The 24,236-nt window shown below is 33.7% G+C and overlaps 1 protein-coding gene across 5 annotated transcripts in view; it reads left to right on the plus strand.

Annotated features, from left to right (window-relative positions):
• EPHA5 (EPH receptor A5) overlaps positions 1-24,236 on the plus strand; it is a 340,114-nt gene that overhangs the window by 294,712 nt on the left and 21,166 nt on the right. For all 5 annotated transcript variants that reach the window (XM_008571411.1, XM_008571425.1, XM_008571402.1 and 2 more), the window contains 4 exons: positions 610-795; positions 14,233-14,294; positions 15,748-15,957; positions 18,759-18,908. In XM_008571411.1, the coding sequence (XP_008569633.1) occupies positions 610-795; positions 14,233-14,294; positions 15,748-15,957; positions 18,759-18,908 (608 nt within the window). The remainder of the gene's footprint in view (positions 1-609; positions 796-14,232; positions 14,295-15,747; positions 15,958-18,758; positions 18,909-24,236) is intronic.

Genomic DNA, 24,236 nt, shown 5'->3' on the forward strand with positions numbered 1-24,236 from the left:
TCAAAGTCATGTTTAATTAATCATATTTTGATGCAAGTTTATATGTAGCTCACGCTTAACCCAGCAAATATTTGATTTATGAAATAGAAAAATAAAGCAACAAAAGTATATTTTCAAATAGATATTTCATCACCTACTATTATATATATATATATGTGTGTGTGTGCATATATGTAATAAATTTTTAGTCCCCAAAAGTATTTACATAATTCAATTCATCTCTGCCCTAAAATTGTTCCTTTTTGCCCAGCTATAACCTTTTCTTCTTTTCTCATTAATAGTACTATTGGAGTAGAAAGAGAAGGAAGAAAGTGATTTTTAGTCACTTGCTTTTAATTTCTTTCTGATATTTCCATTAAGAGTTTTGTAAGTGAGATGGGTGAAGCTAATAACCCCTAAAATGTTTCATGATTAACTGTAGATGATTTTACCAACATATTATTTATTTCTGTTAAAATTTATAATCAAATTTGGACTTCCCATTTTGACTTTTTTTGTCTGTCTTAATATTCTAAGAGTGTGTTAGAGTATTATTAGAGTCAGAATTTCTCTATAAATTTGTGCATTTTTCCAAATGAGTTTGTGCCTTTTTTCCATCTTTATCACAAGGTGAATTTGGTGAAGTTTGTAGTGGACGTTTGAAACTGCCAGGAAAAAGAGAATTGCCTGTGGCTATCAAAACCCTTAAAGTAGGCTATACTGAAAAGCAACGCAGAGACTTCCTAGGTGAAGCAAGTATCATGGGGCAGTTTGATCATCCTAACATCATCCATTTAGAAGGTGTTGTGACCAAAAGTAAGTACATGGCAAATTATGCCTGTGTTGTAAGCATGTCATGAACATCTCTCTAGATTAGCATTAATTCTAGATTAGAGAGAAACTAACCACAGTAGTAATGCATTAAATACTCTGTTTAATAATTTTTGTTCTGTATTTTGGTAGATTTTTGTCAAAGCTGATTTTCAATGTACCTGAATTTTTATTTATTTATTTTTTCAAAATATATTTATTAACCTATTTACTATGAATTCAGAGCCAGAGAAAATGTATCCAGATTTTTTCTCCTACTGGTTCTTTTACTTTTTATCCTTATGAAATATCGATTTCAAAGTTTTGACTGAGACATTGAAATTTAACATTTAATAGGATTAGTACACACACAGGTGCCCTGTCACCTTTTAAGCCATTCTTTATAGCCATATACATTTCTTTTAATCATTATTTTTTCCCATTAAGATGTCTTAACAGTTCTAGGGAAAGCAACAGCCTCAGAAGACTGGAAAACCAGTGAGACTTATTTTTTGTTGTTGTTAAAACAAATCTAGTTTTTACTCAGAATATCACATCTCTTTTAGATTTCTGTGTGTCTTGTGTGGTGAGCCTCCCAATAAAAAGGATTTCAAATCATTTTTTAGTCACTCAAGAAACTATTTATGTGGCACATAACTGAGGTCTTTATTTTCTTTTAGCCCATTTTTTTCTTTACCATTCCTACATGTTCTGGTTCCTTCTTTATCCCTTACATCCTGCATACCACTTACTAAAACTGTCTAAAAACTTTGGCAGGGATCATTCTCTAGACTTTCATTAAAGCATTTGTTCATCTTCCAGTTTCTATTAATCAATTTTTAAATTATATATGCTAAATGTGTGTACAAGCAATGTATCTTCAGTAAATGCTCTTAACCTACTAAGTAATTTCAATCGACTGGATATCTATTTATGCCAATTAGCTTTTACATATGGAAAACAAAACAAATTAGCAAGAACAACAAAACTTTTTCACAATAAAGAGGGACAAAAGAAACAAAACAAAAATACTTACATAGTGTATAGCAACTTAATTCCCAACTTATGATTCATTCACAATAGGTCACAGATGAGAGTGCAGAAACCCTTCACAAGTCCTAGAAAAAAACCACAACAAAATATATCATGTGGATAACTGAAATTTTGAATCAGCTCTTATTTCTAAGAGATTGTTTTTCTCCATATCTCAAAGAGATACACAGTAAGGATTTTCATAGAGGAAAGTAGGGAAGGAGTAAAATAACCTGCAGACATGTGGGTTTCTACAGAACTTAGATGTGTTTCTTCCTCTAGTTGAGTACATCCTCGTATGTTATTTGTCTTTTGATGGCTACCCAGAGAGGGCATTGCTAAAGCAAAAATGCATTCTGAGGTCTCATCAGAAAAAAACAAGTTGCTAAAGGAAAGTGAAAATCAGGGACAACAGAGAGGCAGGCAAATGGTAAAGAAAAACCATTTTTTGAAAGGAATAAAAACATAGAAATGTTTTACAACAATTATATATTGTGATGAATGTGTGGGAATATTTGAAACAAATGTGATAGGAAGAATATGGCCACAGGTACAATAAAATAAAATCAGAATTTGAATGCCTATATTCTATCTGAGGATAAGGACTTTGAAAGGACACCAGTGACAGCATGTAGGGCTACATAGATACTGTAGGAACATGAATCATAACAACAAAGATTCAGTAATGATTTCCTATGCAGGAATGGTATTATCTAATATAAAACATAGTTTTTAATGATAGTACTAGTAACAATAGCAAATGTCTGATAAATTTCATGTATTTATCTCATCCTTCACATGGCTGACAATTTTAACCCCCTAGGAATAAATTCTCACTGTGATTTCTCATTACCCAGGGTAAATATAAAGCTCTGTAAGCTGCCAGTCTGCCTTCTGTAATGAGTTAATATGTAATGTTTATAACAGTGTCAGATCACTATTACTATCATGGGGGACTGTATTGCATACTGGTCAGGAACAGCAGCTATTGATCTAGTCACCTGATTTGAATTTTGATTCTGCTAATAAAGTACTGTGTGGCTTTACACAACTTAGTTAAACTTAGTTGAAACTTAGTTTCCACATCCATGGTATAGGGTCAGAATACCTCATAGCATTATTGTGAAAATGACATGAATTAATACAGTTAAAATTTAGAATGGGCATGGCACAATACTTAATAAATATATAGTTATTACTTTTCTTTTTATCTCTCTTCCTATGCTCTGAACTCCTCCATATCCATTTTATTCTCAGTCCATTTTATCATCCCTCATAGTATGCCCTGCCTCCATTGACTCTTTCTCTGAAACTTACACCCCCACGTTCATTACCTTTTCAATTCCTTCAAAACCCTATTCAAATTCCTTCAGCTCCTTGGAACAATCTCTCATCATTTTACCCTGAAGTAATCTCTTCTTTTGATCACGGTGCCTATGTAAGAATTTTTGCAATAGTCAATAATGTTAATTCATTTGGTCTAAAAATCTCATTCAAATCTTCCACTTAATTTTGTCTCTTTTGCATTTATTTTCAGCTTCATAGCTAAAAAATGTATGTGTGCTCCTTAAAAACACACCATGTCCTAAATACCTGTGTAGACCTAGCATATCTAAACCTATACCAATCCATGGGCACCATACTTAAACACTTTGAGCCTCAATCTCATATTACAAATGGGAAATAATATCTACCTTAAAAGATTGTCAGGCAAATTAAATATATATATATATATATATATGTGTGTGTGTGTGTGTGTGTGTGTGTGTGTGTGTGTGTGTGTGTGTATATATATATATATATGTATGTATGTATGTATTGTATGAATTTGTGCTTTCAAGTGCACATGTGTCTGTGTATGTGTGTGTGTGTGTGTGTAAACAAAATTTTAGATACTGGTGTTAGTGAGTAAGTATTTACTTTAATCTGTTTAAATGAGTGCATCAGATAGTGGACAAGACCCCCAAATTATTAGAACTAATATTCACCTACATTTTAGACCCTTGGTTTATTACGGAGCTTGTTTCATTGTAAATGCATAATGACTGAGATAAAGTAAGACAACTTCTTATACTAACACAACTATATCTCTCGTATGTTTGGTATGTGTTTGAAACTTTATTTTTAGAAGTTTGTGTCAGTATCAACAAATGATCATATCTAGATCATTTTTAAACTAAATTCTAGCCTGAAAAATGGTACTGCAGTTGGGAAAACATGTTTAAATTTCCAGTCTCTTAATCAAATATTCTGTTTGATGTTGCTGCCCATCTCGAGGCTACTCATATAAAGAATGCAAAATGTAAATACTTAAAATATGTCTTTATTTTTATTTTTTCTTCTATGTGAATTTTAACTATATTTCCCCTTTATAAATGTAGCTCTTGTTGTTCAACTTAGTAAGACTTCAACTTGTTTTTACCATGTTGCAACTCACTTTGTGTCCTTAATTTCATGCTCTCTGATCTGATGCTAATTTATTCAACAATTATTCTCAACCTGCAGCATATAGATAATGAGACATAAGTGCAACTAAATCTTGTGATTTTTCTGATTGAAGCTGAGGTGGGGACTCTGAAATGGCTGTCCTCTGGGTGGTGTCATCATGAGCTTTCACCTTTCCTCTGCCACTGCCTCATGTGCTAGAAGCTTGGGCTCCCATTCAGGTTCCTTCTGTGATTTGCTGTGAAATGACACATATATTATTATTTATTCCTTCTGTGATTTGCTGTGAAACAAGACATGCATTATACACACACACACACACACACACACACAAACATACACTAGAGAAGTTTCATGACAAATGACGTAAAAAACCCACAGGTCCTGGCTTAATTGACTCATTTGCAATGCAAGACACTTTAGTGTAATAGACATAGTGCCAGCTTTTACCATGTAATGAGATTCCGGAAAAACATAAAAAGAGGAAAAAAGTTATAGTTTTCCCATTGCAGCATCCTTAGTTTTTTAAGATTGATTTCTTTTCCCACCAGTGGAAAATTATTATGCAAACTAACTAAAGGAATATTCCCATAGAGTGTTAGAATTATTTGTAGTTTTATTTCTTAATCTAGAATCACGTACAAATAAGCTTAGCTCTCCTGTAAAATTAATAAATTTAAACAAAATATTAGAGAAATGTTGTAGGAATCTCCCTCTCTTTTTCTTTCTTTGTCCAAGGAGATGGCACATTCAATGATAATTGATTAACTAAATTATCAGGCAATTTTGACTTATATATATTTATAATTATATTTCATATATATTATTTTATTTTATCTTATAAGGTCATTTCCTTTATACAGGCCCTTATTATATATTAACAGGGCTATCCCAATAGTCTTCAAACTAGTCTTCACATTGGCATATTCTCACTTTAGTCCACTCCATACTCAGATTTTACTAAATCACTGCTTTCCTGTCATGCTTCATCACCACACAAGCAAACAAATTTACAAAAAGGCATATGTTTTGATACTTAATTTGATATAATTCTGGCATATTTCCATATTCTACTATTTCTTTTCCAGAAAACTCTGCCTCGTTCTTGTTCTGCCCCTTCGAGATATTTCCACTCAGCCCTAGAATGTCCTCCCCACTTTCTACTTGACCTTAAAATTTAATTCAAATGTGACTTTCTCCATGAGATCAATGTCATTCATCTTAACTTTTCCTTAAGTACTGAGTGCCTGCCTGGCATAGAGTTGGCACTCAGTAATGCTGATAGCTGAGTAAAAGAGTGCTTCCCAGTTCTACATTAGAATACAAGCTTCAAAGTACGGAGGTTTTTGGTTTGCTCACTTGTGTATTCTCAGATCAGTGCTCAGCATCTGTAGCTCTTCATATAATTATTGAATGAATGAATCCCAGCCAGAGGCAATCTTTATAAATGCCAGTAGCATTTCTGTTCGTTTTGTCATATTATATGTTATATCATAGTTATATCTGGTATTAATCTCTTTGTAAATTCCCACCGTCATGTTCCAGATATTTTTTCTTGTTTTATTGTGTTCTCTAATTGAGTCTCCTTTCTTCTCTTTGAGTTTTCTTAAGATCATTGTTCAGAATTCATTTTCAGACATTTCAAGGATTCCCTGTTCTATGGGTCTAGAACTTGAGCATTACTGTACTCCTTCAGTGGCGTCATATCTTCTTGTTTGTTTTTAGTTACAGTATTTTTTTGTTGATGTTTGATCATCTGATAGAGGACTTGCTTCTTCTGTTACTCTGGGGTTGACTATGAGCATAAAGATTTCCTCCTCTATTTGCAGGCTCTACTGGTGACTCTTCTTATATCAATGTAGTTGAGTGAGTGACAGGTTGTCTGTACAGGGTCCTGGCTGCTACTGTGATAGTGAACTGTCCTTGTGGTGACAGTAGGTGTGGTGGTGGTTATATTACACCACCTTGGCTCCTGTTCCAGCTTTCCATGGCCATAGACTGAGCCCCTGGTGCCACATGGGTCTTGGCCCACCTTGGCAGCTGCTGGGCCTGTGCATATCCTAGTTATATCTGCACATGTTTTGTCACACTTACTACACGATGACCTCCTTGAAACTGACATGAGCTTATAAGCCCCTTTGTGTTTATCACAGGGCCAGATACATTAGGTAATTAAAAAGAAAACATGAGTAAAATTCAATGAGTGAAAGAATAAATTGCAGTTATGTAAATATTTTAAACTAGTTAGAATGATATAGTTTATGTTTTAATTTAAAAACTATTCTATAAAACCATGGGCTTTTAAGGAAAAAAAAAATTCATAGGAAAAAAATTGCCTGAGAATCTTTTCACAAGATCTTGCATATATATATTACTACTACTAATCACTAACATTGTTTTAAGAATTTATTAAGGTTAGTGCTTTCTATACATTATCTCCTTTAATCTGCACAATAATGCTATAGACACTAGTATTTGTTCTTATTTTACAGATGGGAAAAATCAACTTTAAAGAGGTTAGATAACTTCTCCTATATCATAAAACTCGGATGAGATAATGCCAGATTTTAAGAGTTCTGACTTCAAAACCCAAGTTTCTAAACAATGTATATAAGTAACCTCATATTTTATCATTCTGTACACATTTGACAAGTAACATTCATTTATTCAAAAATATTAATTGATCACTTAATACATATCTATTCTTACTAATCAGTGGGCATACAACAGAGATTAAACAGACTGATTCTGCCTTTATAGAGTTTGCCTTTGGGTAGAACAGAAATTAAATGAACAAATACCCTTGTATGTTAAATAGAGTAAATCGATCTGGGTGAGGGGATTAGGAATTGCTTCTGCTGAGGGTTGGTGGTTTCTATTTTATTTAGATAGTGTTTGAATAAAATGAAGGGGTGAGCCTTACAGATATCTGGGAACAAAGTGTTACAGGAAGAGGGACTAGCAAAGCTCTAATCAAACTTGCCTGGAATGTTCAAGAAACAACAAAAAGGCAAGTGCTGCTGCAATGGAATGAGTTGAGAGGAATCTGGTAAGAGCTTGGACTAAAGATGTAGTAGGAGGATAGATGGTATAAGAACTCTTTGGTGCTGTGATGACCACCTTTTAATCTGATCTTTGAAGACTTTAGAGCCAAAATGTGATATAATCTGATTTATACATTAACAGGATCAGTCAGGCTGCTGGGTTGAGAATAGATGGTAGGAGGCAGTGTTTACACAGGGAGGCCGTGAGGAAGCTACTGATATTATTCATGCATCATTGTGAATGAGCTCAGGGCAGTGATCCAACATGATGGGGAGTAGTGGCTGGATTCTGTAGCTATTTTGAAGGCAATCACAGGATTCAAATGGATTGGATGTAGAGTATAAGAAAAAGAGAGGAGTCAATGATAATTATGAATCCTTTGTCCTGAGTACCTCAAAGAAAGAAATTGCCGTTTATGGAGAAGAGTTTGGAAGGAGCAAGATTATGGTTGATAAAGTAATCAGTAGTTTGGTTGTTGACATGTAAAATTCAAGATGTTTATTGGCAGACAATTATAGACATTGTGTATATTAAGTTGAATTTAACATTAGTCCTGAGAAGTAAAAATGAAAATGCTTGAGATATGAGCATGCTTCAATTTTATGCCTTCTATTACACAAAAGGAAATCAAATTCTATGAACCAATGATAAACAAAGTTATAAATAAATGATTTTAAAATTGAAGTAGAAACAGAAGCCAGCTTGTTAATTTGGTACTTGTTTGCTTTGTTAGGAAATAAATAGGGGTCAAATAAATACACATAAAATAATTATGAGAGATTTACAAGTGCTCTTCATGAAAGACTCTAAATCTCAATCATCTAAAAGAAATGTAGATCTATGGAAACAGAGATTTACTGATTCATAAATTGACTATTAATGAATGAAACATTGTATTTAATATTGTTTTCATTATTAATAAAACAAAATTGTCAGATTTGATAGTTTTTAGATTCTCCATTTTGTCTAAAATGTCTGTTTCTGACTCTATAATTAATATCCACTTTTGCTAATGTCAGAACAATTCTAATCCATTTTTAAATTGAGAAATGAACAGCTATTGAGAAAGTTTATGTCAAAGTAAACAATCTGAAATAAAAGAGGATGAGGTGGAAAGCTTGAAATTTCTACCTATAGAGACATTTTGGATTTCATCTCTTGTCTCAGGTGAGGTATACAGGCTTTTGATTTTATCTTATATCCCCAAATTAAAATTATATAATTTTATAAATGATTTGCTGGTTAGCCAGCAAATAAGACCCATAATAAAATTAAAATATCTAAGTACTCTAACTCTAACTGCCTCATAGTTTTTGTTGTTGTTGTTGTTTTGTTTGTTTGTTTGTTTTGTTGTTTTGTTTGTTTGTTTGTTTGCTATTCTTACTACAAGCACAATATCATATTTCCTGGTTGATCATATAATTGATTCACCATATTTATGTAATCCCAAGTTTCCCTTGTTGTAAAAATAAAAGTAATTTCCAACAGCTGCAAGTGTTAGTATATTAAATGGAATACAACCCAAACAGGATGGCATAAATAAATAAAATTATAGATATGTAAGTATAAGCAAAGGGTTTCTTTTAATCATTTATGTTTCCAAGAGAAATCCAGTGAAAATTGTTTTCTGGTGAATTATGATGCTTCTGAATAAAATGCTCCCTGATGGCCCTAAGTGGTATCATGTGTTTATTGATGAGCTAATGGTTTCAGAAAGGCAGATGGTATGAATGCAAGTAAAATAATGAGCCTAGATTTAGCTGCAACTCTTGTGATGTGGCCATTTTAATGTTTCTCAAAATTTAACATGGTTCTTGGGATATTGCTAAAATGTAGAATCTGTTTCAATAGATTCCCTTGGGGATTGAGATTTTACATTTCTAACAAGCTTCCAGGCCATGCCTCGGTGTTTGTGAGGGACTACACTCTGAGAAGCATTTTACCTAAGTATGAGATATTTTATGGAAAAGGATTGCATCACAGGAAGTGGAATATTCTTTCCTCTTTTGGAAATTTGTGATAAATATTAGCACCAAAAAAAATCACATAATAAGTAAACCAACATTTTTTTAATTGTGGTAAAAAACACGTATCATGAGATATAGCTTCTTAAATTTTTAAGTGTACAGCATGTATACAGCACAGTACTATTAATTCTCAGCACAATATTAGAAAGCAGATATGTGGAACTTTATCATCTTGCATACCTGCAACTTTCTACTCATTGAACTTTCCTCCCTACTTTCCTCCCTCCCCTCCCATAGCCCCTGACAACTGCCTTTCTACTTTCCAATTCTATGAGTTTAACTAGATTAGATAACTCTTGTAGGTAGAATTCAAGATTATTTCACAATAGACTACTTGGAACATATATAAGAAATAGCCATATATAAGAATTGAATATTTATTGAAAGAAGCTGAATTCCTACCAGATCTGCATCTATGGCTGAATAGTTTGGTATGACATAGTCATGATCACCAGTTTTGTATTAACGGAAAAAAATAAACACTTGGGAGACTTTAAAATGAAATTTAAAACAAATATTTTAAAATCATAGGCACCATAGAATGGAAGAAAGGAGAAGAGCCTTTGTATTTGGATAGATATAAGTTTAATTCCTAACTTTGCTCCTTATATGACTTGCTCTAGTCAACCTGAGTAATGTATTGAAACTTTCGGAGCCTCACTTTCTTTCTCTGAAAAATATCTATTCTAATATCATGTTTATGGGAATTTAATATCAATTCATAAAGGCATAGTGCCTTGTAAAGAGTAGGCACTTGATAAATTAATAATTGGAGCTCTTTCATGATTGTCAATAATAAAGGTGAATTCCACAAATAATGTGTTTCTGTTACTTCTTAGACTCTGCCTGGCCTGGGCCCTCAGTAAATAATATAAAGTTAATATAAAAACTCTCCTCTGTGATTAAAGTCATGTTTTGACATACTTTATGAGCTCTTTTTATATGGATTTTTGATAATATGCTTTCAAAATTATTGGCAGATCTACTCTTTGTACTTTGAGCTAGATAATGGAAATGATTTCTACAGTTTTATTGAATTTACAAGGGTTAGAGTAAGCCACATTAATTATTGCTATGTCATTTTTGCAGACTAGCAGGAACTGAGACAAAACATAAGCCAAACTAAATGTAATTAGCATTAAAATGACTCAAGCATGAAAAACAATCAAATGGGTCCTGAAGTGTCTTTATTCTTGTCAACAAAAGAAGATCATACTTGTTTGCAGACATTCATTTTAATTGCTTTTTTCCCATCACCTGAAATATGAGAGGTGTTTTAGGGTCCCTACCATATTTCTCAAATAACTTTTTTTGGTTTTGACATTACAACCTACATTGTCATAAATAATTAGTATGATTTTTAAAAATAAGTGATGCTGTCTGAAAAATCTTACAGGATGAATACTAGGTGTCCATCTCCCCACAAGTAATCACTTTTTCTTTACAGATGTATATTATTCATTGTTAATAAATTTTATGATTGGCACATTCTCTTTTGGGTATAAATTTTGTCTTCTAAGTTCAGTGAATTTTGGGTTGAATTTAAAATACAAATTTACCCAAGAAAGAAGTACTTTTACATGGGAACTCTATCCAAATCCTGCTCACTAGACCTTAGGTGAGCAATGGTAAATATTTACCACTGGCCCATAACTGTAAGAACAGAGTCTAAAACATAAGAAGATAGTCAGAAGGAAGAAATTCTAGAAAAAGAGAGAAGAAAGAACCTGAAAGTGTTGTAAGTAGAAATATAGGGAAAGCCCCACATACATAAATGGCATGGAGTAAAGCAGATAATAATAGACAAATTCATGTTTTGCTTTGATGGACAAGGTGTCTGCTCATGTGGTATGAACTGAGATTTCCCAAGTAGGGAAAGCTAAAACCATGTTCCCTGGATGTCTATTGGAATTTGTTTTTTTCATTTTTTTTTATAATGTGATAATCCCCTCAATGCATTTCTGTAAGAGGGGAGCACTCAGGCAGAGTCAAAGAGCCACACAAGGAGGATTCCTGGAATCACAGGATGATTCCAGAAACTCTACGCCTTTTAGTTAGATCAGGAATAATGTTCGGCAGATGAATACTCTTTTGACTATAAATTTATTGAAATGATTCTGTGCTGTTTGGTAAAAAGCTGATACTAGAATTACCTATCTGTCCCCTTTTTTATGAGTCCTCATCTTCATCCCCAAATTCCAAATTCCTGAAATCAGGCAAATGAAAGGGTAATGTCCGTTATAGCAGGTGCACCAGCATTGTGGCTGGTATAAACTCTGACACGTAGGTACCCATGACAAAACGGTTTGGCTGTCACCCCTGGGAGAAATACATTAGTTTTGGATTCTTGAAAAGTTTTCAGACAGGAATAAAAGGTGGAAATGGACTCTGAGATGTGAGAATGGGACAAAAATACCAAAAGCAGAATTTTTAGAGTTTTAGAGATTACCTGGGGTACTTTAGAATGGGTGCGGCCACATCATTAAAATCAATTTTATTTTTTTTATTTTTATTTTTATTTTTTAAAATTTATCAATATGCAATGTAGTTGATTTTCACGTCCCTTTACCAATTGCTCCTTCCCCCCCTCTTTTTCTCCCTCCCCCACAATCAACATCATATCTGTTAACAAGTTCAAAATATTGTTGTGTTTGCTGTGTCTTTTTTTTTTTTTAATTGGAAACATTTCTCTATTTCGAACATAGATTACAATTATACTAAGGAGAAAAAAAATTATCTTTTTTTTTCTCGTGCTGTCAGAGCCATTTGCAAATATAATCTAAATCATTCTTTTCTTTTTCTACTAAGGTATTACATTTCTATCTAGTTTTAGAATCAATATTCCTCACTGCATCTCCTGCCACTTCCTGATTTAAAAAAAGAAAAAGGTCAAGGCTCTAGCCATGTCTGAACTTGATTGGCTCTTTCATGACAAGATGCCTTGGCACATGCTGCCTCTCTTTCTGGAATACCAGTCACCTTTCGTTACACCAGTGACCCCTTCATTCTTCAGTGATCAGATCAGGTGACATCTCAAATGCACATTCTCTGCATATATGATGTATTACCTAACATAGGCATCTATAAACATATTTCAGTAGTGAAATGAATTATTTTAGACAAACTTTTTTTATAACTTTTATAAACTTAAAAGAGGATGTGTCTGCCTTTGTAATGCAGTTGTCACATTCTATTAGAGGGATGCTAAAGTACTCTGAGGTACTCAGATACTTCAAAAAGTTCATGGAAAAATAGACTTAAAAGTTAGTACAAACCTTTCCATGAGCTTTTTGATGTACCCCGGTATTTTAAAAGAAGATAATTATTTAAGTAAGAAATCAGACTGTCCTATCTTATTATTCTAAACAGTGAGTTTTATGTGATCTAGGAATGAAAAATCCTTTTTCTTCCCTGTTACTTCTTTTTTGTATGTAATTGCTAAACTTTATATGTATGAAGTGCAAATATATATATAACATGGTATATGCATAACATGGTATATATAAATATGCAAGCCCTAATTCTATGACCTGAATCAATCAATTCTCGAGTAAAATACGGAAGCACTTCTGGAGAATGTCATTAAGTTAATTATAATGCATTTCACAATTGTATAGATATTGTTTCAGTTCATAATATGGAAAGGTATTTAATGGACATATAAGTAATTTTTTTGTTATCGGTCTCCTTTTTCTTAACTCAAAATAGTTTAAATTAATAGTTATTTTATGCAATTTGTTTTTATTAAAGAGTAAAGGAGCATGTTTTAAAATATAGTGAGGTTAATGTGGAATAAAATTAGCAACCATGTTTTAGCTATTTTCTCATATACCAGGAATTTTTTATCTTGTGTTTTTTATCTTATATTACAGACATACTGTGTACAAAATGTCACAGTTTTACAGGGGATAAGATCTAATCTTATAGATTTACATTTAGCAAGGAAGTTAACCCACAGATACTTGGTAACCCACAGATACCATTGGTAAAATTTATAAAATAGTAATTTTTAACTCTCACATAGCAAATTTTAAGTGGTAGATACTATTCTAACTGCCCTGGATAACCATCCAACTTGGTGGACACTCACAACAACCTGGTGAGGTAGGTGCTATTGTTATCCTAATTTTAGAGATGAGAAAATTGAGGCACAGAGCTGATAATCGACTTGCCCAAAATCACATGATAGTGAGTGATTGTTCTGGGATTAAAAGCCAAGAAGCAAGTCTCCAGTCTGTTCAGCTATCCTCTAGGCTACACTTCCATATCAGCTGTGAAAGGAGAAGAACCTCTTCCATCAGAAGTGATGATTTCTAAAGAAGTTTTCACATTACAATATAAAGTAGAATAGGGCTTTGAAGAATGAAATCATTAGGGTTGATAGGGATTATAAGTGTGTTGCAGAGAAGAGAAAGGAAGGTAGCCCTAAGAAAAGGAGTTACAAGAACATAGAGATAAAAGTAGTAAATAAGGTACAACATATACTCAGGGGACCATAAACAGGGCAGTGGACAGGATAGGAGTTTTTAGAATTGTGGGAAAGATGAATATGTTCCAAGTGCTTTGCTGGATATTATATCATTACCTCCACTAAAACGGAGAATTCATCCTTAAGCTCATTTTCTACATAAATTGGTTCTGATATTGACAATTGTGGGCATGTTACTTTAAATGTCAATCTTGTAATACTTTTTTCTCACTGACCCCACCTTGGATAACCATACAACTGACGCTGAGTCTTGATGTCAGGAACTTACTTGCTACTCAAAGAGGACATTTTTAAAATGAATATACACATAATTTGGATACTAAAAAAAAACCTTCTGGGTAAGCTTTTTCTAGACAGGAATGCAAAATTAAAGAGTGGCAGTTTATATCACTCTTTTCTTTTCAGGTAAACCCGTGATGATAGTGACAGAGTATATGGAGAATGGCTCTTTAGACACATTTTTAAAGGTAGGATTTGGGACTAATTTAGTTATTCAAAGTATTACTTATATATTTGCCATGATGTTGAGGTTGAAATTGTGCCATTATAAAGCTAAAGTTTTAAATAGGACAAATATATGGAGTCAGAATAATTATACTCCAAAATTAACTTTGGTTTGAAAATTGTTCTTCTCAGAAAACTTATGCAAAACCAAATCCATATTAAAAATGAGTTTTATGGATGTACAATTTTATGTAAGTGTATGTGAATTGGTTAACAAAGAAAAGGAAAGAGGGCACAAAGGAATGAAGAAAAAAAGGAAGGGAAGGAGGGATGATGGAAAGAAGACAGGAAGGGAAGAGGAAGAAAAGGAAAAGGGGGAAGGAAAAAAAGAAGCTTTTACAATTAATTATTTAACTTTCTCAAAGTACATAATATCAGGCAGAGCAAGAAAAAACATGTAAAGGGTCCATGCAAATCATTACTACAGGTTGCATATGGTAGTTTATAAGTGCTGATAACCCAACTGAGCACGACTTGCACCAGCAGTCAACAGTCAATATTGTCAGAATTTCTAGGTTTTAGGAAAAAAAAAAAAATTTTATGTGAGTCTCCAAATTTTAAATGTTGAAAATTCACATTATTAGTAAATAGCTTATGTCAGACAATATAACATATTTGCAGGCCTGATTAAACCTGTAGGCTGTCAGTTTGTAACTTCAGTAGATTGACTATCACTATTGATTAGGAAGAGGGATGGGACAATGGCATTGCTGACAGTTATAAGAGTGCAATGATAACGGTTCACTGATAAGACAAATCTCCATCCAATCTCCAGCCTCTACAGGATTCTATTGCCGAATTTCTTAACTGTATCTTCATATTCTACAGTCTCTTAAAGTCACATTACTCCATTATTTCAAAATAACTATGGGTTGAGTTTTATGAGTCTATGTGAATGCACTAAGTTCAGTGCCCTTGAAAAAAATGACAGACTTCCAAGAATTGCTAACATTGTCCCAGCCATTGCTCAGTCATCCCTCTCCCATCTGCTGCTGCAGAAACTCCCTTATCTCCTCTAGCCACTTCATCTTTCCCTCATATGCCTATTCCAGCTAGCTTCTTTTAAACTGCCTCAAAATATGTGCAGCATTAACCCAAGGCAGCTCCTACATTGGAGGGATGAACAAACTCCTCTGATGACTGAGAATAAAGGAGTTACAATGCAGAAAAGGGCAACTAAATGAAATTTTTGACAAGGGCTTTCAAAACCTTTATCTGCTTGGACCAGGCAGAGGACAGATATACATTACCAAATTAACTATATATTTCCTAACATTTTCCATTCTTCTTTATATAAAAATTGCATATGAATTTTGGTGGGTGATAGTATTAATCTGGGGATTGAAGGAAGATTCTTTCTTATTTTCTCCCAGTGGTTGGTGGTGTTAGACTTATATTTCTGCATTGTCTTTACAGAAAAACGACGGGCAGTTCACTGTGATTCAGCTTGTTGGCATGCTGAGAGGCATCGCTGCAGGAATGAAATACCTTTCCGACATGGGCTATGTGCACAGAGACCTTGCTGCTAGAAACATCTTAATCAACAGTAACCTTGTGTGCAAAGTGTCTGACTTTGGACTTTCCAGGATACTGGAAGATGATCCTGAGGCAGCCTACACCACAAGGGTAAGATCTAACAGAATGCATTTCTGAAACACTGGACAAGAGGCATTTAATTTTTAAAGATTTTAAAGGAAATACCAAAAAGGGCACTTCTCCAACAAAGTCAGGAAGAGAGAGACTGAAAGAGAATCACAAGTCCAAGTAATTCTTATTTTTATGTATAAGCAAATTCAAATATTAAACTCAGATAAAAGTATTCACCTTCTGAGTCTCAATTCATTTTTTCCCTAAAGATACTAAAAATAAGAAGTCTGAGTTTAGAATGGATACAACAATGTAAAAATTACATAAAGTTTTAAATGTAAAATAAAAAAGTTCAAGACAGAATCTGCTACATTAAAAGCAATAAGTATGCATATATTGTGCGTGTATACACATGCATATGAATACATAAATGTATATGGCATGATTTGACAGTTTAACTCTCTGCACTATAGTGTCCTCACTTGTAAAATAAATATGAGAATATCTAGACCCTACATTTTAAAGATTTACATTGTGGGAAATTAGAGAGCTATTCCTTCAAAAAACTGTGATTTACTGGAGATGTTGTAATGCCTCATTACTTTTCTTAAATACTATGAAAACTGTTAAGCCCACATCTATGGAAAATTGGACACTAACACACATTGTCATAATTAGTATAAATCAATACTCTTTTCCGGCAAAGTAATTGCTTGCCTAATTGATATGGTACATAATTGACACTTTTTCCTTTCCTGTGGAAAACTGTGAACGTTGCTACAACAGAATTTTCTGGGTGGTCTATGAGATTGTATTTCTTGAGTTTGAATCCCTTGTGATAAACTATATTTGTTTAATTCTAAATCTTTTCAACATCATCAAGTTAAATGTCTTCAATGTCTAAACACTTCTTGAAGATGGGTATTTATCATTGTATCCTTTTCACCATACAATTTGGTAAACTTTTGTTTCAATGCAGAACACTTCTGTCACCTCTCGTTCTCAAATTAAAATAGATGTCTTACATGTTTTCTTACTCTACTTTTTAAAATTACATCTACTGATAGTCTAACAATAAATTCTTCTCATCGATTATAGGACTTTTTTTTTTTTTTTTTTTACATTGTTGCTTTTTTGACTCATGGGTATTTGGGGATATGTACTATACTGAGGGACAAGAGTAACTTATCTAAGCAAACAAAGCCTTGCAAAGGTCAGTTTAATAAATCAATAAATTAATTGATGGTATATCTTTCCTCTTCTAGACCTATTATCGGCATTATTTACATTAAATGAAACCTCGATTAAGAATTCTCTTGGGATTAGACTTACACTTAATAAACTTGGCCTAAACAAGATTGAGGTTATAAAAAAGTCCATTGCCACTGTGATTGGTGTCTTAGTTTATTGTAAGAGGTAGATTTTTCCATGTGTCACACTGCAGAGTCAGGGGAGAGAGAGAAATCCTGAGACTCTTAAGACTTACTCCTCTGAAATGGGGTGTAGTGGCAGTTTGTGGAAAATCTGTATACTTGAGAGATGAGAATATAAGGGAACTTCAGGTAATATTGGTGGCATATGATGGTCAGAGGACCAGGAGAAAAATGATGGGCTGAAGTTTAACATAATCAAAAAAACTACAACTCTAAGAGGTCTATTAATCACTAATTAAAGAATGTCACAACTCTATGCCTAGCTAGGACTCACGGTATGATCTTGCGTATGACTATTTAACAAAAATAAGTTTTAGGAAAGTCTTCTTCAAATGGTGTTCCCACATCTCTAAAGAGCAAATAATTCAAACCTGCTTCAACTCCCAGATTCATTTCAAGCATGACAAAAAACTGTTGTTTCCTTCTATATCTTGAACTTTTGTTCATAAACAGCAATTTGAATTTTTTTTTTCTAGTATGTGAATTAAACTTTTCTTCTTACATAATGGGAAGGCATATGTTAGTCTTTTTACAAGAAAATATTCAAAACCTCCATCCCTCTCTCTCTCTCTCTTTCAATCTATATTTGCTTATAGATGAAATATTTGGTTACCTGGGTTTGCCTGCTTTTAAAATTATGAGAAAAACATTTTACCTTAAAGGATGAAAAAATATGAAAGTGCTTATTGTGTTAACTAAGAGAAATCAATCATAAAAATACTAAACTGATTTTTCTTCCATGTAAAAAACCTCAAAGTTATAATATGGTAAGTTTTTCCCTATAATCCAATTTTAATAATTTTTAATTTGGTTGAATTAAGCAAGATACCCATCTCTTAGTTAAACAAACACAAAAATATGCCCAAAGAAGAGTAGGAAAAAAGCAAGCCTAAAAAAACAAAATAACGCAATATCAAATAAAATTATAACTTTAAGCTTTTAATATATCTGATTGTCATGCACGTCTTATTAACTGTTAGACTCCACAGGGATGCATTCAGAAACCTATACTTTCCACTTACAGGTTCTGTATTAAAGAAAAAAGAAAAGGCGCCCAGGGAATTTGAATCCTTTACTCTCAGAAAGTCATGAAAGTATACCCTATTGATTTGCCTGACTGCGCCTTTCCCCTACTTAGAGCTACTGTCCTGAGGACTGTAATTGAGATGTGGATCCTATATGTGTTCAGCAGTCAAACAGAATTTAAACTAGAAACCTTCCAGACAGCCAATTAGTAGTTAGTCTACAAGTGCTTATGGGCTGAGAAATGTGAAAAGACACTGCATGCTGTCAAACAGATTCACTTAAAAATGCTACATCTCTTTCTAGATCTGTTCAGTGAGGCAGCAGTATTCCTGGATACATTTGAAGTATGTGGGGATTTTTTTTTACCCTTTTCAACTTTAGGGAGGCAAAATTCCAATCAGATGGACTGCCCCAGAAGCTATAGCTTTCCGAAAATTTACTTCCGCCAGTGATGTCTGGAGTTATGGAATAGTAATGTGGGAAGTTGTATCGTATGGAGAGAGACCCTATTGGGAGATGACCAATCAAGATGTGAGTATGGAACTACTTTTCCTAATGTTGAGAATTAAATTCTTTGTTCTCTGTGTCAAAACACTTATAATCCTTTTTCGTTTCTAAAATTGGCAGTTGCTTCAAAAAATGAAATACCTTGCTTACCCTCTCTGATCTGTTTTGTTGTTGTTGAAATGTCCTTTATGCAGAAGCTCAAAATGAGTTAGTACAAAGGATAGCAAGTTATACAGAAAAACTCAGTCCCTTGCCAGACACTTCTGGCTGTACTGTAGTGATGTTTCACTCAATTTATGTCAGAATCATTTTCAAAGATGAAGAGAGAGCCATCAAAGAATGAATACTGACAGGCAAGTTTCTATGATTTGCATTTGATAGAGGCAACTATTACTCCAAACAAAAGGATGGATGATATTGATTTAATAGTGGATGCACATAGAGGATAAAAAGGAATAGTCCGTGTTTCTTTAAATTTAAATGTGTGTGTGTGTGTGTGATCTAATATATCTAAGAAGAGTTGCATTGTCTATTTAATGTGGGGAAAAAACAGATTTTTTCCCACAATGGCAAAATAATTTATGCTTAGAATAATAGAATTCTAGCATTAAAGGGTCCATGAAAGAATCTTCTATTCAAGTTCAGAATGTTTATTATATAATGCTTGACACATGGCTCTTTGGTCTTTGCTTTTGTAATTTTTCATCATTACTAATTAATACATCTCTGTCCATTTTGGATTATATGGAAATTTAATATTTTTCCTTCAAGTAACAGTTGCATAAACATCTAACATTTATTGAGCCCTTACTACATGCTGTATACTGTTTTAAGTGCTTTACTACTATCTCATTACTTCTTTGTAAAACCAGTATATTGAACAGTCTTAGTTCAATAGTGTACTTATTTGAAACATTTATTTTTTTTCTCCTATTATTTCATTCATGCTCTATAAAATCTCCCTTCCCATGCCCTAGGGGTTTTTAGACAGATACCTTAGATCTCCAGCTGAATTTTCTTGATACAACAGACTCATGCAAGTAATTAACATTCACTTTCCTATATAAAAATTCAGGTTGAGTCTAAAAGTCAACATCCATTTCAAAATGTTGTCCACAACTGCAGGGCCAGCCTGACCCTAGGTACCTAGAGTGGGAAAGAAGAATCATCAGATTTTTGCTGCTCCTCCACTGCTAAAGTCTGTATCTGGATTTTTGAGGACTGATCTGGGTGGAGAGGTAGAAGAGAAAGGGAAATGTTGTTTTCATAATGTTAGGCTGTTGATGCCTCCTGTGGGGCAGACACCGAGGCATTAGTTCTCTAAGGAGACACATGTCTGAGCTCTTCCGAAGACCCTGGACAAAGGCCTTCTCTCTGCAAGGCCCCTCAAGGGGGAGGATGTACTCCAACAGGCTTCCCACAGTTCCTCTCACCTGCCACCTGTTCCCCACCTCACAGTCTCTTATTGAACCATGCATGTGTCTGCTCTTCCTGAGGGAAACACACTCTTGTTGGATGCTCTACAAGGACTTCCTCATTTTTGATTACTACTGTGGGCTGCTCCAGCCAGCCAGCCTTCTTCACATTTCCTCAGGTGAGAAGCCAGGTCACACATCGGCTTTCCCAAGAATGATTTCATAGTATCCTTCTTTGATAGCAGCAGCAAATTGGGTTTAGGATTCCTACCTCTCTGCAAGCATCCAGCAAGGAAGGCAGTGAGTCTCACCTTCTTGTAGATACCTGAGTACTACAGTTGGTTTTCTTTGTGTTGCACTCACTTAGCTACAGCAGGGGAGGGGTAACTCTAAGTCTGGAATGTGTATCTCTAAATCTGGGAGAACGTAGTATTTACTGTCTTTAGCTTTATGATTTTAGGGGCAGGACAGCGGCAAAAGAATCAATTCCTGTTATATATGTTTATATTTAACAATTCATCAGGGAGATGCTCTTATTAGTCCTGTTTTCCAATTATGAAATTGAGGCTTAGAGAAGTTAAATGACTTTATTAAGGTTACAAAAATAATAAAAGATATACAAGAAATTTCAACCCAGTTCTGCAAAATTTTTTGTATCTAACAACCACACTGTCTCCAGTTGAATCAGTGTCTGCTTTCTCCATTTCATTTCTAATCAGGGATCCCACACAAGCCTTCTGACTGAATATAAGATATAAAATATTCAGTTTAATATATAGTGATTACTCTGGCTTGATCTATTCTAGACTAAGAGCAGACCCATTTACTACTTTCTGTTCTCCAGATAAATGCCAAATGATAACATGACCTACAGTTATCACAAGGTTATTTCAATGCAATTATTTCCTTTAATTTTTGTGAAGAATTTTGTTCTCTCCTGACAGTAAGCCCTTATGTGCTGGTCCCTACCATGTGTCTACTTCACTCAAGGAAAATATTTGTCTCTTATTTGCCTAGGTAATTCCTCACACTTGAGATATTTTAAATTCTGATTCTGTCACTCAGAATTATTTGTCTTTCCCAACTGTGCAGCAGATCATCCAAATAATTGGCAATTATGCCTGATATAGTTGTATCTGTCACAGATAAAATGATAGACCAAAGTAGACCCTGGTGCTAGGTGAATGTTCAGAAGTATTTCTGCTGGTCTTGGCTAGGCTTGCTCATGCTTCTGGAGCTTATACTGATATACCTTGGCTCTCCTCCACAAGTCTCTCATCTTCCTCCTGAGACCAGCAGGCTAAGCCAAGTGTGATCTCATTTAGCACATGGCTGAAGGGCAAGAATGTGCCAATTGCATCTCAACCTGCAATATGTCTGCAAAAATCTCATTGGTCAATCCCATAATCAAGGGCTGGACCAATGATACTGCTCATTGTGGGTAGGCACTATAAAGTTACAAGGATAAAAGTTACATAGATAAGTGAATAAAAGTTATTTTATTTGAAGTTTTATAGCTTCTTTGGCATTGTAGCATCATCCAGTCTTACTCTCATAGGTTCATTCTTTGTTATTTTTATTATTCCTTTTTCCTTTAAATTTTTTTCCCTGACCTCAGCCATTTCAGTGTCCTGATACTCTTCCAGATAACTTTATTTCAAATTATTTAGAAAAACACAAGAAAATTCTGATGTAATATTTTTAGCAGATAACTTTATTTCAAATTATTTAGAAAAACACAAGAAAATTCTGATGTAATATTTTCAGGAAGCTAAAAGAATAAAAACTGACATTTTGGTCTTTGTCAGGTATCACAAGAATCTAAATGAGATTTACAGAAAATAATTGTGTAGTTACATATCTTTCTAAAATGCCTGCCTTTAATACAACGTCAAATACATGCTTTGTTATTTCCTCAGCAAGTTTAAATCATCAGTGGCATTTAGTTTCTAGATACAGCATTAATTCTTATATGTCCTAATTTTTATCCAAATTTGTATCTGAGAAACATGACAGATCAACTGTATTTGAAGATCATAATCACTAAATATTTCTTTGGAAAAAAATTCTCAGAGAGCAAAGTAGAAGTACTGATTTGGCAATTTCAAATGAAAGATCCCATAATCTCTACATTCCAGATGCTATCTGATTCTAAATGGGCTTTGCCACCATGAAAATGTTACATTACCAAGACAGGCAGCATAATCCAAATCTCACAGAGGATACCTTCCTTTGTGTCAGGGGGACAGAAAGAAGGAGGAGATTTCTTTTGATTTAGGATTGCCACTTCCATTACAGAGAAAAACTGTAACAACACATAATAAAAATACACTATAACAACTAAGATGATATTAGGTAAATACCAGACCATGAACTCTAATTCAAGTTTGGAAAGTTAAGATAATATCCTGTAGTCAGCAGAATCTTACTTATTGATAACAAACATTTTAAATGTCAACATTTTTCAGAACTTAAAATGAAAACTAAGTTAAAGATTTCATATCTTTGCATTTTTATATTTAGTGACAGTGTCTTTCTCTTGTATGTATTGCAGAACATATGGATGCATAGATTCTACTAAATACGTAGATTCCAAAAGTTTTAAAAACTCATTTAAGTAGTCTGTTTTTCAGTTTTCTCAACTTAGAATAATTTTTGTTTTTTCTTTTTTTTCATGAGGCCAGTTTTCTGTGCTTTCTTTTTCCCACAAATACATTTTTATCTGTGTGTCCATATCTATCTATTTAGTATGGTACTTCAAAAACTTTATGGAAAGATTTGTATTACCTTTTAATTCTATTTTCCACCATCTTTTTTTTTTTTTTTTTTTGTCTTTTTCGTGACCAGTAAGGGGATCACAATCCTTGGCTTGGTGTCACCCACACCACGCTCAGCCAGTGAGTGCACCGGCCAGTCCTATGTAGGATCCGAACCCACGGTGGAAGCGCAGCTGCACTCCCAGCTCTGCACTCTCCCAAGTGCGCCACGGGGCTGGCCCTATTTTCCACCATCTTTTGAAGTACCCTTATATGTATATCTGCATATGTATAAGAAATACATATATTGCTTATATTACTGGAATATTTTGTGGTAAAACAAAGAAATAGCATGTTGTAATTAAAGTAGGAGCATGGGGAATTTAGTTCTTATCCTAGTACTGCATGTTGCTAAGATTTGACAGTGAGAGAATAATTTAACTTTTTAGCTTCAGTGTAATAATATATAAAATGAGTGTATTGGATCAAAGGATATTGGTCTTCTAAGACAATATTGGCCTTCTAAAGATAATGCTGTTCTGGGATGTAAGTAATTATTTAGGAACTGGTATCTTCATAATAATTCTTACCACTTTTGAAAAATTGGTACACAGAGAAATATCAATAGTTCAGCTCAAAATTTCTGTACCTTGCTATTTAACAACAACAACAAAACAAAAATCTTGGACTTAAAACTATTTATTTTGGATTCTGCAACTCTGGGTCAGTTTCAATGATTATAAAGGGAAAGAATTTGAATAGAGGATTTCTAAGATCTCTTTAATCTCTGGAACTCTATTGATCTAAGATTGATATACTAAGGAAAATACATACTATATATTTAATAATTATTGAAAATAGGAAATAAATCCTAAAACAAAACTGATATTTATGAAACTATTTCTATGTTATCTGAGATTATTTTCAGAAATATATTCATAAACTCGTCATTTATGGGGAGCTTCATATCGGCTTTTATATGTGAGATTTCAGGTAAATACCTAGCAACATAGGCACTTGAACCCGAGATAAAACTAAATTCATTGAAACATACAGCTGATACTCAAATTCTTCCTACAGTATTCCTGCCACTCAGTTATCAAGCCTACATTTCCACATTTCCTGTGATGAAGAATGCACTATCTTCCAAAATAGCTCATTTTAATTGTGTGTGTGTTTAC

Source organism: Galeopterus variegatus, unplaced genomic scaffold (genome assembly GCF_000696425.1).
Source record: "Galeopterus variegatus unplaced genomic scaffold, G_variegatus-3.0.2 Scaffold39, whole genome shotgun sequence".
Classification (NCBI taxonomy): domain Eukaryota; kingdom Metazoa; phylum Chordata; class Mammalia; order Dermoptera; family Cynocephalidae; genus Galeopterus; species Galeopterus variegatus.